Raw genomic sequence first — 15,741 nt, 5'->3', positions numbered from 1 at the left:
ACATGTTTCTCTCACAACAAAGCTGAACTAGGAACAGTGAGCTAGTCATATTTACAAAAACAAAATAGATCGAGTTTATACCAGCTTTTCCAGGCTCAGTCACTTCATCATATATCGTCATTATTGCCTTTCACTTGCACGACCGAACGATGTGAACAATAATAAGAGTGCTCGTGCATTGGACTAAAGCTGGAATCTGCACGCAAACACAAAGGAGAAGACAAAGTAATATGGCTCTTTGAAAGCTAAACAGGTATGCATGCAAGAGCCACTAAACATTGTAACCATGGTCTTCTACCTTGACCCAAAGAAAAAGAAAACTATTCGCACGGGAAAGCTCCCAACAAGCAAAAGAAGAAAAAAAAAATTGGGTTTTCTCAAACTAGACAGACGCACGAAAAGAAAATGAGAAAAAGAAAATAAACTAGCATGGATGATACAGTGGCAAAGTGTGAACACCGACGAACAAAGTGAAAGCATAAGCAAAAATGTAAAGTCGATGAGAAACACGTACTCCCCAAGCTTAGGATTTTGGCCTAAGTTGGTCTACTCCCAAGGAGGGAAATAACCAGCTCCGGGGTACTCTGGAGTGGACTGAGGATGCCACTGCTGTGTGAGATCCTCTAGCTCCCACTGATAAACTGGCGTCCGGTACTCGACTGGTGGCTCGGGCACGGGCACCTGTGGTTGGGCTAGGCCCCAATATGCGTAGATGTCCGAGGGCATAATAATGTACCTGCCTGCATGAAGGTTGAACAAAGAAGGAGCAGGCAAAGTAATAGTCTCACGAGTACCCTGACTAAATACCAGGTTATAAATCATCCTTCTATTTATATCTCTATCAAGAAAGTCATGGCGAACCATGCTATCGTAATCTAGATATCTCTCGGGAAGAAGAATCTCTTCTTCCTCGTCCAGTCTAATAGGTATCTCAAAGTGTCTAGCAAGACGAGTAGCATAGATACCTCCATAGACAATGCCCTTAGAACGGTTCGTGTTCAACCGTTGAGCTACTATAGCGCCCAAGCTATAAGTTTTATCATTATAAAGGGCTTCGTGCAAGAACGCAAGATCTGGGGAACTAAGTGACCCAGCTTTCCCACGGCCAATAAACATTTTCCCACAAATAATGAGAAGTACCGAAGCACGGGAAAATGAATGCTAGCAGCTCTAGCGCAAGACACTCCTCTCTCCTCTCCTACAGCAATTGTATCGATGAAAGCTTCCAAGTCCCGTGGACGAGGTTCATGAATATCCCCAACGTAAGGTAATTTGCAAACATTGCAAAAATCCTAGAGTGACATGCACTGGGGCATATCATAAAGTTTGAACTCAACCATAGGAGGATTCTTCCTCGGATAGAAGTTAAAGATTTGTGCGAAGATATTAGTGAGGAGGAGGTATTGTAGACACTTATCTTCAATGAAGGCGGTAAGGTCTGCGTTCTCCACCAAGTGATAAAAGTCCTCATAAATTCCAGCGGCGCGTAAGAACACGTCGCTTGGTCACTCGCACGCTCGAACTTCTCAGACTCGAGGGACCAGATACTTGGGCTTCTTCTCACTCCCATCATCCTTGGGGTCACGGCTTGAACAGCCTCTTAAGAACCTCCTCATCTTTTCCCTTTTCTATCTCTGAAAATTTCTGAAATTTTTAGTGATTCTAAGGAAAAGTGAACAAGGCTCAACTAAACTCGTAGCAACTACTCCAACTAGTGCCTAGAGGCCATATTACGCACCAAAACTACTTGGGACCAGCTAAAATTAGCATGTAAAGCTCAAGAACAGGGTCACCAAGGTAGTAAAAATACGTGAAGTATAAGGCACTAGAGAAAAAACTAATTGGACCAATGGAGGAGTCACTTACCAAGGAGTAATTTCCCCAAAACAGTTCGGAGAATGGTGCTTTGAGCAAAGATATCGAAAATCCCAGCAAGAGGAGCCAGAACACGGGTTTGAGCTGTGAAACGGTTTTTTCTGGAGGTAGGAGAACCAGATGAGAGCAAGAATGAGTGAAGGTGGTGCATGTGGGCCCCACAAGCCTGGGTGGCGCGGCCAGGGGTGTGCCCGCGCCTCCAGGGCTTGTGGCCCACTAGTGCAGCTCCCAGACAAGCTCTTCGTCTCAGTATTTTTCAAAAAATCAAGAAAAAATCATACTTGATTTTCAGGACGTTCGGAGAACTTTTATTTTCGGGGTAGTTTTCTACCGGATGCTAAAACAGAAAACAGGGAAAACTAAACTAAATCTATCATTTTTCTTCTAAGCAACCGCAGGTGAAAGCTTGGAATAGAGGTTTGTGACTCCTTGATTCATCCATCTCATGGTCATCGAAAGAAATCCGTCAATGGGGTTGATCAATTCCCCTCGACAAAACTTCTCGAATCGCAAAAGAAGACGGAGAATTTTCGAACAGTCACTAGGTCACCTCAATGGGGATGTGTATCTCCCCAACAAGCAAATCATACTTCATCTTGACACGAGGAATAGGGCATTCAAAGCTCCCAATAAGAATCGATGAAGTTTTTTCGAAGCATTGATGCAATGTACTTGATATTGTTTCTTCGGAAAGTGCACCGTATGCTCATTACCGTTGACATGGAAAGTGACATTGCCTTTGTTGCAATCTATAACAGCCCCTGCAGTGTTTAAAAAGGGTCTTCCGAGGATGACAGCCATGGCATCGTCCTTGGGAATATCCAAGATAACAAAGTCTGTTAAGATAGTGACGTTAGCAACCACAACAGGCACATTCTCGCAAATGCCGATAGGGAAAGTAGTTGTTTGTCGGTCATTTGCAGAGAGATTTCAGTGGGTGTCAACTTATCCAGTTCAAGCCTACGATAAAGAGAGAGAGGCATAACACTAACACCGGCTCCAAGGTCGCATAAAGCAGTTCTAACGTAGTTGCCTTTAATGGAGCAAGGTATAGTGGGCACACCGGGATCACCTAGTTTCTTGGGAGTTCCACCCTTGAAGGTATAATTAGCGAGCATGGTGGAAATCTCAACCTCAGGTATCCTCCTATTATTAGTCACAATATCTTTCATGTACTTAGCATACGGAGACATTTTGAGCATATCTGTCAAACGCATTTGCAGAAAGACAGGTCTGATCATTTCAACGAAGCGCTCAAAATCCTCATCATCCGTTTTCTTGGATGGTTTGGGAGGAAAGGGCATGGGTTTCTGAACCCATGGTTCCATTTCTTTACCATGCTTCCTAGCAGCAAAGTCATTCTTATCGTATCTCTTAGTCTTAGGCTATGGGTTATCAAGATCAACACTAGGTTCAATCTCCACATCCTTTTCATTGCTAGGTTGATCATCATCATGAACATCACTATTAATATCATCATTAGGCTCATGTTCATCACCAGATTGTGTTTCAGCATCAGAAGTAGAGACATCGTTTGGACTCTCAGGTGTAGTAGCAACAGGGTTGCTAGCGTGCAAGTTCCTATCATCTTTCTTCTTCTTTCTAGGATGACTAGGTGCATCAGTGCTAACTCCTTGAGAATCTTGTTCAATTATCATTGGATGACCCTCAGGATACAAAGGTTCCTGGGTCATTCTACCGCCTCTATTAACGACTCTAACGGAATTGTCATTCAACTCATTGAGCAAGTCATTCTGAGCTTTAAGTACTTGTTCTACTTGAGTAGTAACCATAGAGGCATGTTTACTCAGAAGTTTAAGATCATTGACGTTTCTGTCCACACAAGCACTTAAGTGACTAAGCATACGAGCATTTTGTTCCAATTGTCTGCTAACATAATCATTGAAACTTTGTTGTTTGGCAACAAAGTTACAAATTCATCCAGGCATAAGCTAGCAGGTTTATCAAAAGGAATATCACTCTCATCAAACCTGCGCAGAGAATTTACTTCTACTACCTGTATCGGGTTATCAAGACCATGAATCTCTTCGATAGGTGGTAGATTTTTGACATCTTCAGATTTAATGCCTTTCTCTCACATATATTTCTTAGCTTCTTGCATATCTTCGGGACTGAGGAATAGAATACCTCTTTTCTTCGGAGTTGGCTTAGGAGGTGGTTCCGGAATAGTCCAAGCATTCTCATTGCACAAGATGTTATTCAGTAGAATCTCAGCTTGTTCTACAGTTCATTCCCTAAAAACACAACCGGCACAACTATCTAGGTGGTCTTTGGAAGCATCAGTAAGTCCATTATAGAAGATATCAAGTATTTCGTTCTTCTCAAGAGGGTGATCAGGCAAAGCGTTCAGCAGCTGGACGAGCCTCCCCCAAGCTTGTGGGAGACTCTCTTCTTCAACTTGAGCAAAGTTGTATATTTCCTGCAAGGCAGCTTGCTTCTTATGGGCAGGGAAATATTTTTCAGAGAAGTAGTAGACCATATCCTAGGGACTACGCACACAACCAGGAGCAAGAGAAGTGAACCAGGTCTTAGCATCATCCTTTAGCGAGAAAGAAACAACTTGAGGATATAGTAGTGGCGGATTTTTTCCTCACTAGTGAATAGGGTGGCTATATCGTGCAGTTTGGTAAGATGGACTACAACTGTTTCAGACTCATAACCGTCAAAAGGATCAGATTTGACCAGAGTGATTAACTCAGGGTCGACACAGAATTCATAATCCTTATCGGTCACAAAGATAGGCGAAGTGGCAAACTTCGGGTCGTATTTCATCCTAGCGTTCAGAGATTTTTCTTTCCACTTGCGCAGTAATTTCTCAACATCATAGCTATCCTTACACGCAAGAAAATCCTCAGCTATCTCTCCCTCCATAACATAACGCTCAGGCATAACAGGCAATTCAGGCATATCAGGAGAGCTAGTTCTAGCAGGCAAAATAGCAGGTTCTACTTCAATGGCATCAGCAGTTTCAGAAGTATCATCACATCTAGCAGCAACTCTAGAAATTTGTGCATCAAGGAATGCACCTAGTGGCAAAGCAGTATCAAGCATAGCATCATCAGGCATAGTATCAAGCATAGCATCATTAGGCATAGTATCAAGCATAGCATCATCAGGCAGAGTATCAAGCATAGCATCATCAGTCACACGCGACATATCAAGATTTCTAGCAGGAGGTGGTGTTGCAAACTTACTCATAACTGAAGGTGAATCAAGTGCAGAGCTAGATGGCAGTTCCTTACATGTCCTCGTAGTGGAAGGCAAGACTTTAGTTCTTGGATCTATCGGATTCCTCATAGTGATCAGCAGATGTAAATCCCAAGTGACTCAGAGAATATAGTTGTGCCTCCCCGGCAATGGCGCCAGAAAATAGTCTTGATAACTCACAAGTGTAGGGGATCGCAACAGTTTTCGAGGGTAGAGTATTCAACCCAAATTTATTGATTCGACTCAAGGGGAAGCGAAAGAATATTCTCAAGTATTAGCAGCTGGGTTTCAATTCAACCACACCTGAAAGATTAGTATCTGCAAGCAAAGTATCAGTAGCAAAAGTGCTATGATAGCAACGGTGCCAGAAAAAGGTCTGTTGACGGCAGACTATTCCTGACTTGTTGTATCAATGGCGCCAGAAAAGTCTTGCAGCAGGTAACAGCAAAGTAGCAAGTAACAGCAGTAGCAACAGAGTAACGTAGCAAGGAACAACAGTAGTGACATCATTAGCGACAAAGTAACGTAGCAAGGACCAGTAGTAAAAGACTCGCAGGCATTGGATCGGTGATGGATGATTATGCCGGATGTGATTCATCATGTAATAGCTATAACACGGAGAGATATGTAACTAGCTCCCGTTCGTCAATCTAATGTAGGCATGTATTCTGTATGTAGTCATACATGCTTAGGGAAAAGAACTTGCATGACATCCATTGTCCATCCCTCCCGTGGCAGCGGGGCCCTAATGGAAACTACGGGATATTAAGGTTCTCCTTTTAATAAAGAACCGGACCAACGCATTAACACTTGGTGAATACATGAACTCCTCATACTATGGTCATCTCCGGGAGTGGTTCCGGGTATTGTCACTCCGGGGGTTGCCGGGTCATAACACATAGTAGGTGACTACAACTTGCAAGATAGGATCTAAAACACACATATATTGGCGACAACATAATAGGTTCAGATCTGAAATCATGGCACTCGGGCCCTAGTGACAAGCATTAAGCATGGCAAAGTAGTAGCAAGATCAATCTCAGAACATAGTGGATACTAGGGATCAATCCCCGTCAAAACTAACTCGATTACATGATAGATCTCATCCAACTCATCACCGTCCAGCAAGCCTACGATGAGATTACTCACGAACAGTGAAGAGCATCATGGAGTTGGCGGTGGAGAAAGATTGATGATGACGATGGCGACGATCTCCCCTCTCCGGATCCCAGAATGGACTCAAGATATGCCCTCCAGATGAAGAACAAGAGGTGGCGGCACCTCCCTATCGTAAAACGCGATGAATCCTTCTCTCTAATTTTTTTTTCCGGGCGAAACGGAATATATAGAGCTGAGATTGGAGGCGGTGGAGCCTCGTGGGCCCCACAAGCCCTCATGGCGCGGCCAGGGTGTTGGTCGCCCCCCTCGGCTTGTGGCCCACTTGCTCACCCCCTCCGGTGGATCTTTGCGCGGGTATTTTTCATTAATTCCAGAATTTTTTCGTAAATTTTCAGGTCTTTCCGAGAACTTTTATTTCTGCACAAAAACAACACCATGGCAATTCTACTGAAAACATCGTTAGTCCGGGTTAGTTCCATTCAAGTCATGCAAATTAGAGTCCAAAACAAGGGCAAAAGAGTTTGGAAAAGTAGATACGACAGAGACGTATCACCCACACGCGCGGTCACGATGACCCGGGCTGCTCTGTGCTCAACACGCACACGGCTAGCGTCGGTCCTGGGGTCGGTAAATATGGAGTCAAAACTGGAGCTGAAGAATGGTTGTGCACCCCTACCTCGCGTGCCAAATGTCGGAATCGGGGTTGTGCGGATCCAGAAAGATTAGAAAACTGCGGTGTGCTCGCTCTCGTACTATGTTCTACCTCTCAACCTCACGGTGACTCTCCGGTGGCTCGAGCTAAGGAAGATGAACACGAACACTCGCACTGTTTACCCAGGTCAGGCCACCTTGCGGTGTAAAACCCTACTCCTGCTTGTTTGGATTGCTTGAGGTGGAAGATGAGTACAAAGGGAGGGGTTCTTGTCCTAATGGAGTTGGCGGATCCCTCTTGCTATATAGGCAGGAGCTCCCTCTTATATCGGCCCCGATCCTCTTCCCTCAAAAACACTCCACGGGAAGGGTTTCCACAACAACCATTTTGAAAGGGGACACGACTACAGCCCACCCTGACAAAGGTGGTCTATGCCTGCTAAATTTCTTTGCCATGACGCGCTGGTGGGCTCGGGGGTGACCTCCGTCCTACCCAGCCCCCAGCCTTGGTCCTCTTGCACCAAGTAGGAAACCTTTAGGGGTTGCTTTGGGAACCTGCGGGCTGGCTCTGCTCCCTTAACACCAAAAGGGGAAAGCCTCTCTGTCTGTGCTTGCTGGTACCAACCCTGATGTCGTCCTGCGTGATTCACATCACCCACGTGAGGGGGTAGGACCGTGCGACCCGGTGGGCTGTCCTTGGTTAGCCCACTCTGTGCGGGCCCCAGGGGCGGCTTCACGATGCGACCTTACGAGGAATGGACTCGAGGGGAACTCAGCTGGTCCCTAGCAACCTTCGATGATTTGTACCTCGCAAGAAGGGGGCCTCGTGAGGGTTGGATTCCTGGGCCTTGGCGGGAAGCACTTCCGGGCCCACAACGCCCGTCGTGCCTTGGGCCGCAGTCATGCGGCCCTGGGTACCCCCAGTTCCAGGACCCCAATAGTTTGATATGGTCATACCTCATTTATTCGTTCTCATGCTAGTCGTATATGACATGTTTATAGATATTAGTTTTTATGTACTATACTTGCTGGTATGCTAAGGTATCGGTATGAAGTGCATACCGTATTTACCATCTTGTTATTTACTCATGGATTAGTCTAATCGGGAAAGTGGTAATATTTACAACAATCCAAAAACCATATTTTATGCACTTTTTGATTCATGGCTCCGGTGCTACAGTAAAACTTCAAAAGTTTACCGAAACGCATTTTAAGCATTGGCAGACAAGGACCACCTTGTGGCTCACAGCTATGAACGTGTTCTGGGTCGACGATGTGGATTCCACGGGAACGATTGCTCCTGAACAGGAGATGGCATTCAGGGAGGCCACTACTTTCTTTGTGGGAGCCGTTCTTACTGTGATTGGAGACAAGTTGGTTGACGCATATATCCATATGCGCTTTGCCAAAAACTTGTGGGATGCGCTCGAAGCTAAATTCGGCGCAACCGATGCTGGAAGCGAACTATATGCTATGGAGTCGTTCCATGATTATAAGATGGTTGATAAGTGTCTTGTTTTGGACGAGGCTCATGAGATACAGTGCATTGCTAAGGAGCTGGAGCTCCTGAAGTGTGAGTTACCGGACAAGTTTGTTGCGGGTTGCATTATTGCAAAACTCCCTCCTGGATGGAGGAACTTGGCTACTTCTCTCAAGCACTTGAGACATGAATTCTCTATTGAGGATGCCATCGGTCATCTAAGTGTTGAGCAGAACTTGAGAGCAAAGGATTCACGCGTGAAAGTGGGAGAAGGTTCTTCTAGCACCAATGTGATGCAGAAGAATTTCTTCAAGTTCAAAGGAAAGAACTCTGTCCAGCAGAATACTACCTTCAAGAAGAAGGGTAAGAAGAAAGAGAAAAAGAGAGATGGTTGCTTTAATTTTGGTTCAGAGTAACTTTGGGAAGACAAGTTCTCAAACAAGTACAAGAAGCCAGGACAGGACTCCAAGTCTGTCAATGTGATCATGAGAAACAGTGATGGAGCAACTGGATATGGTAATTATCTTCTTACCAAGTCGCATGAGATTGCTCCATCCTGATGAGGAATGGCTCGCATGCTTCTGATCATGGTGTTGACATGATAGGTCTGAATTTTACTTTGAGAGAGATCGTGCAACTAAAGAACATGCAGCATATCCCTGCTATCAAGAAGAATCTCATTAGTGGATCCCTTCTATGTAAAGAAGGATTTGAGTTGGTATTCGAGTCTAATAAAGTAGTCATATCTTGGTATGGACTGTTTTTCAGAAAAGGATATGATTGTGGAGGCATGGTCCACCTTTCCCTAGCGGATCTGTGTAATAACGTCGTGAACCAAATTTATTATAATGAGAACGAATGTGAGGTTCGACAGTCACGTCTTTGTCACAAAAATTTCGGTTGTATGATGCGGTTAGATAATGGATTTAATCCTGAGTTTCACTTTAGCTAAAGGCTCTAAGTTCCAAGCATGTGCGCAAGCTAAGCAACCTCGTAATCCTCACAAGTCTGCAGTGAAGAGGCACCTCGCACCACTAGAGCTCATACATTCAGATATCTGTGAAATGAATGGTGTGTTGACTAAAGGTGGAAAGAAATATTTTATGAGGTTGATTGTCGATTCCACTAGATTCTTCTTTGTGTATTTGTTAAATACCAAGGACAAGACTCTACACTACTTTAAAATATATAAGGCAGAAATTGAGAACCAACATGAAAAGTAAATAAAACGAGTTCCGTCTGATCGTGGTGGAGAGTACTTTTCTAATGAGTTTGATTTATTCTGCGTGGATCATGGTATTATTCATGAGAGGACGCTTCCCCACTCACCCCAGTCCAACGGGGTTGTCGAATGGAAAAACCGTACTCTATCAGATTTGGTTAAAGCCATGTTAGATACATCGTGTTTATCCAAGGCATGGTGGGGGAGGTTGTACTAACATCATATCATGTCCTCAATAAAGTTCCCATGAAGGATGATGCGACTACTCCATGTGAGCAATGGGAAAATAAAATAAACACACTCTCTTACTCACGCACGTGGGGCTGTTTGGTGAAAGTCCACATGCCGATAACCAAAAAGTGTAAGTTGGGACCAAAGACCGTGGACTGCGTTTTTCTCGGCTATGCGAAGCATAGTGTTGGCTATAGAATTCTAGTGGTGAAATCTGATGTACATGACGTGAAGGTCGGTACGATCATGGAGTCTAAAGATGCTACATTCTTTGAGGGTGTTTTTCCAATGAGAGGTATGCAAATCACTTCTAGACTAGAATCTAATGAGCTCGTGAACCTGTCGTTCTGATGGAATATTATGAGCACAAAATTGACGAAAGTTCCACGAAGGATGACGAGGAAGCTCTTGTTAGGAGCAAGAGACGAAGGACTGCAAAATCTTTTAGTCACGATTTCCTCGTGTACCTCGTGGATGATGACACTCACAGTTCCATTTCAGAAGCCTACGCATCTCCAGATGCTGACTGCTGGAAGGATGCGGTCCGTGGCGAGATGGATTCCATCTTGGATAACAGTACATGGGAGATCGCTGATCGTCCTTATGGTTTCCAACCATTGGGATGTAAGTGGGTGTTCAAGAAGAAGCTTAGGCCCGATGGTACTGTTGAGAAGTACAAGGCTAGGCTTGTGGCCAAGGATTATACCCACAAAGAAGAAGAGGATTTCTTCGATACTTACTCACATGTGGCTAGATTGACAACAATTCGAGTGTTACTCTCGTCGGCTGCCTCGTATGGTCTTCTCGTTCATCAGATGGACGTTAGGACGGTTTTCCTTAAGGGAGAGCTAAACAAGGAAATTTATGTGAAATAGCCAGATGGCTTTGTAGTAAATGGTCAGGAAAGAAAGGTGTGCAAGCTATTGAAATCTTTGTATGGCCTGAAACAAGTGTCTAAGCAAGGGCATGATAAGTTTAATACAAGTTTGACATCTGTTGGCTTTGTTGTTAAAGAAGCTCACAAATGTGTATGCTATCGCCATGGTGGGGGCGAAGGAGTTATACTTTGTCTATATATCGATGACATACTGATATTTGGGACCTACCTCAAAGTCATTGAGGAGGTCAAGGCTTTTCTATCTCATAATTTTGAGATGAAAGACCTAGGTGTGGCTCATGTTATCTTGAACATCAAGCTGCTGCGAGGTAATGAGGGTGGGATTACACTTTTGCAATCCCACTATGTTGAGAATATTTTTGAGTCGCTTTGGATATTCTGACTGCAAACCATTTGCAACCCCAAATGATCCTAGCATGCGGATTCGAAAATTTGAAGGCACAACAGTTGATCAATTGAGATACTCACAAGTGATCGGTTCACTCATGTACCTAGCATGTGCTACTCGGCCTAACATCTCATTTGTTGTGTGCAAATTGAGCTGGTTTATTTCCAACCTGGGAGATGTGCACTGGCACATTGTTGAGCGAGTCATGCGTTATTTGCAAGGTACTCGAATTGTATAGTGATTCGAATTGGATATCTGATGTTGATGAGATGAAAGCCACAAGTGGATATGTCTTCACACTAGGTGGTGATGCTATTTCCTGGAAGTCTTGCAAGCACACGATCTTAACGAGATCGGCTATGAAAGCCCTCGTTAATCTCTATGGCCCATGTGAGTGTACGACAAGTGGTGAGAAATTTAGTATCATATTGCTACAGTAGTAAGAGTGAGACGCCTTTATAAGGGTTGCTCTATCACTTGTCATTGGGAGCTTGGGAAGAGGAGTTGTACATGTGCGCTCCTCCACCTCCGTCGCCCGCCTCGCCTCACCATGCCTCGCCTTGTCACGACGCACACATGTGCCGCGGGTTGCGGGAATGAGCAGAGTCGAGCCTTATTTTTACCGGTCAGAAATGGTTAATTAATTCTGGATTAATTAACGAGTCGCTGCATGGAAGTGCCACTGTCCAAGACGTTGGATCGTGGGTTGTTCGTGGACTCGGTCGTGGGCCTCACTCAGGCCCATCTACCTGGCAGCCTATACGAGGGCGTCGACTATGGAGCATAACCTAATCCGTTTACTCTCTCCCTTTCTATACAACCCTAGTCGTCATCTACTGCTCCTCTCGTGTGTTGCTTCTGGTGTTTCCATCCGATGACCACGTGCATGGTTGGTCGCGAGAGCAGGTGCCTCCGGAACCCTGATGTTGGAGATCCTGTCCGGGAGAACAGCAATAAGGTTTTTGTGGATGCGTCTCGATGCGACTGCTCCACATCTGTCCCCGTCTCTGTCCTCCTATGCTTCGACTACTTCCCCTGCATTCACACCATGATCGACGACATCGTCGTCGTTGTCGCCGCCAAGAAGAAGTCCATGGACAACGCTGAGGTTGTTGTTGTCGCCGCCGCGTTGGCTTCGCCAACCGGAGGGTATGATATGTGCATCCCTCATTTACTCATTCTCATGCTAGCCGTATATGACATGTTCTTTTTTTTGCATGGTAATACATGTCTCATTTATATCATAAAGATCAAATTACAATTCACGTAAAAACGACATGACAAAACTGAGAAGATAGCAAAAGTCGATGAGCTTGACACCAACGTCCGTTACCTGCCTCCGTCACCACCATAGGACCCCCCCCCCCCAAAAAATACTAACGGGTCACCTCCTCATGTGAGCTCGACGCGGCTCCATCGCTAATATGCAGCTTTGCGGACCTTCAAGGTGGCTCACCAAAGATGAAGCCATTACCGTTGAACGAATCTGACCAAGACAACACCCCGAACACGCCATCGAACTCCAGATCTGACACACCCACCATGACTTAGATGTTGAAGGAGGAAACCATACCTGCCATCCATCAACCACGAACCCCAGAACAAGTTTCGTCTTCCAAATGTCGTCGATGCAGATCACAATCTGCATCCGCTCCTAGACTACCTCACAAGCTCCACGCCGATGCTGGAGCAGACATCGTCCCAACGGCGAAGCCCGAGGACACAAGTCCATTACAAGAATGTCGTCGTCGCCACGATATTTCCGCTTGAACAGACTGATTCCCAAATCCATCACCAACCCCAGAGACCATCGCCTCGCTGGTGAAGAATCCGGAGCTTCTTTATTCAGCATTGTTGTCGCCGTTGTCGAAGCCAAGACGTGAGACGATTAAAACCTAAGCTATTAGGGTCTAAACCTGAAGCAAAAAACCATCCGCACGCACGGGATCCGATGACCCCCTTCACGACCGACGACCAAGAAGTCGCCGGTGGAGGAGAGCCTTCGGAAAACGCACGGCGCCAGATGGTCGGCTCCTTTGGCGACGACGGCTAGGGTTTTAGTCCTAGCCTGCCAGATTATATGCCATATCTACATATATTCTGTTTTTATGTACTATGCGTGCTAGTATGTTTAGGTATCAGTATGAAATGCGTACGGTATTTACCATTATTTACTCGTGGATTAATTTAATTGGAAAGTGCTAATATTTCCAACATTAGCGGTACATAAAATCGACCATGTCACATGGCCCAGCAATCAATCGCCGTGCTTTAACTAGCGTAAACGGTATGCAACCATAGCTGGGGTGCCATCAGTTGCGTCATTGCGTGGTACTTTGGGTATACTCCATAGTTCATACTCATGCTAATGCGTTGGAAGAGATTACCCTCCGCATGGCTTATCTTGTCGAATCTGGAGACCTAAACCCAGTCATCTCAATATCCGGAGGTCGATCGGATCGGAAGCTATCCTGATTATAGGCATCTGAAACCGTGAGGTCCAGACCAACCAGACGTTGTAGCTCCTTTATATCATCACCCCCATGCACCACTAGTCAAGCGACACCTACCCACCGGAGCCAAGCAACCCTGTCGCCGAAACTCCACGCCGAGCGCATGCATGCTACTACTACTTACGATTCTCCCGAAAGGAAAAGGCATCGCTAGGCCGCCGGCTACAGTGGCGCGGTCACAACAACTCTCACAACTCGATCAATCGATCACAACGACACTACGAGCGTACATACGTACTCCTACTACGTAGCTAGCTAGCCTAGCAGCAGCATGAACCTAGATGCTACCTAGCCATGGAAGGAGCCCGCCCAGGTGGGCATCGCAGGCAAGCATAGGACTAGGAGAAGGTGACCTGAGGACCCACTACTGCTCCCTCCGGAACACGGGCCAGCCAGACCCTGATGTGAAAGGAAGAAGAAAGAAGCGATCGATATTACATGCAAGTGGAGGAGAGGTTAGAGTTGTCTAATGAGGACTAGCTGCGTGCCTCCCCAACCTGATTGGATTCCTCACAAAGACCAGCCACGAGCCTTGTCCCGGATGCCGGACCCCCTCTATAAAGCGCGCACCGCGAGCCCGGAGCGGGCGCCAGAGACACACACATAGCACAACCAAAGACATCGCGGGGTTCGCGGCTAGTGCGCGTGGCCTGCGCCAACCAACTGACTGGACACAGTGCAGAGGCGGCAGACAGGCAGGAAGACCCAAGCTTCCGGCTAGTTGCGTAATTGCATGCAGGATCGGGACATCGAGCAGATGGAAGAGGCGGTGAGCGTGAGCTTGAGCCCGGCGCGGCTGCTCGCCGCCGCCGGCGAGCAGCAGGGCGACGCGTCGACGTGGCTCGACCTCACGCTGGGCGTGACCGGCTCGCAGCCGGCGGCGGAGGACTACTCCTCGTCCTTCTCGGACGAAGAGCCGCCGGCCAAGCGCACGCAGCCGCATCCTCCTCCGGCGGCCGCGGCAGCGCCGCCGACGCCCCACAAGGTGTTCTCGTGCAACTTCTGCATGAGGAAGTTCTTCAGCTCGCAGGCGCTGGGCGGGCACCAGAACGCGCACAAGCGGGAGCGCAGCGCGGCCAAGCGCTCGTCGTCGCTGTCCTACCACCACGCGCACCGCCAGCGGATGGTCATGGCCGGCCTGCCGCTCGAGGCGCACGCCGCGATCGTGCGCGCCCTCGGGGTCAACCAGGCGATCCACAAGCCGGTCCGGCAAGAGCCCACGGCGCCGAGGCTCCACGACGGCGTGGTTGGCCCGTGGCCGTCGCTCGTCTACGAGGAGGTGCTCGGCTCCACGTCGTGGCCGGGGAGCTTCAGGATGAGGACGCAGACGGAGCCACCTTCCCCGGACCAGCAGCTGCTACCAGAGCAAACTAAGAAGATGGATTTGAGCCTTAGGCTGTGAATCGGTGATAGATCATAGATGGTGATCATAGACGTACGTAGAGTTAGCTAGCTTCTTCTGTTAATTAATTTGATTTGACCGGTAATATATGCTCTCCCTGTATCATAATACTTGTCGCTAGGTGATATTAAACTGGGTGTCCAGCGACAAATATTATGATATAAGGGGAGTAATATCGAACGTACAATTCTCGAGCTTGCGCCTGTTCTAAATAGTTATTCAGTTAAGCCTACATGCATGCATCTTCAGGCATTTTCACCGAAAAAACAGTTGTCATTTTTTTTAAGTTTTCTCGAGTAGTTTTGGAAGTTGGACTTGACAATTCAGCCAGCAACATCTCCTCACTATCCTTAACCGACGCGACATCACTGGTACGCACACCACGAACAAGACCATCTGAAAGGTTTAGGCACCTTCAAAGGTCAAGTTTTTTTCCTGGTTAACGATCCAAAACAGGATCTGAACGGCGGATAGATTGAAGAAGCGAGGCTGGAAGAATTGCGGTCTGTGCACTTTGTGTTGAAGGGATAATGAAACGGCCGCGCATCTATTCTATCGGTGCAGATTCACGTTGCGCGTTTGAAGACCGGTAAAGTAGTGGCTTGGCCTTGGGTCCCTGAACACTCGTCAATGGTCGACTGAGCGGAACGTTAAGTATTGATGGACAAGCATGTCGAAACCAAACACGATGAACAGGAAGGCTATCGCTTCACTGACTATGCTTGTCAGTTGGG

General features: G+C 46.7%; 1 protein-coding gene across 1 annotated transcript; it reads left to right on the top strand.

The window, feature by feature from the left end:
* Positions 1–14,057: 14,057 nt before the first annotated feature.
* LOC123451140 (zinc finger protein 4-like) lies at positions 14,058–15,112 on the top strand. Its single transcript, XM_045128147.1, has one exon. It carries the CDS (start codon positions 14,339–14,341, stop codon positions 15,005–15,007), a length of 669 nt encoding a protein of 222 aa, XP_044984082.1. The 5' UTR covers positions 14,058–14,338; the 3' UTR covers positions 15,008–15,112.
* The last annotated feature ends 629 nt before the right edge of the window (positions 15,113–15,741 follow it).

This window comes from Hordeum vulgare, chromosome 4H, assembly GCF_904849725.1.
Source record: "Hordeum vulgare subsp. vulgare chromosome 4H, MorexV3_pseudomolecules_assembly, whole genome shotgun sequence".
NCBI classification, from domain to species: Eukaryota; Viridiplantae; Streptophyta; class Magnoliopsida; order Poales; family Poaceae; genus Hordeum; species Hordeum vulgare.
Note: the sequence above shows the minus strand (reverse complement) of the source record. Positions and strands in the feature narration are given on the sequence as shown.

What these genes read in the sequence shown, in the direction of transcription:
- LOC123451140 (XM_045128147.1), top strand. Translation starts at nt 14,339, where the DNA reads ATGCAGGATCGGGACATCGAGCAGATGGAAGAGGCGGTGAGCGTGAGC.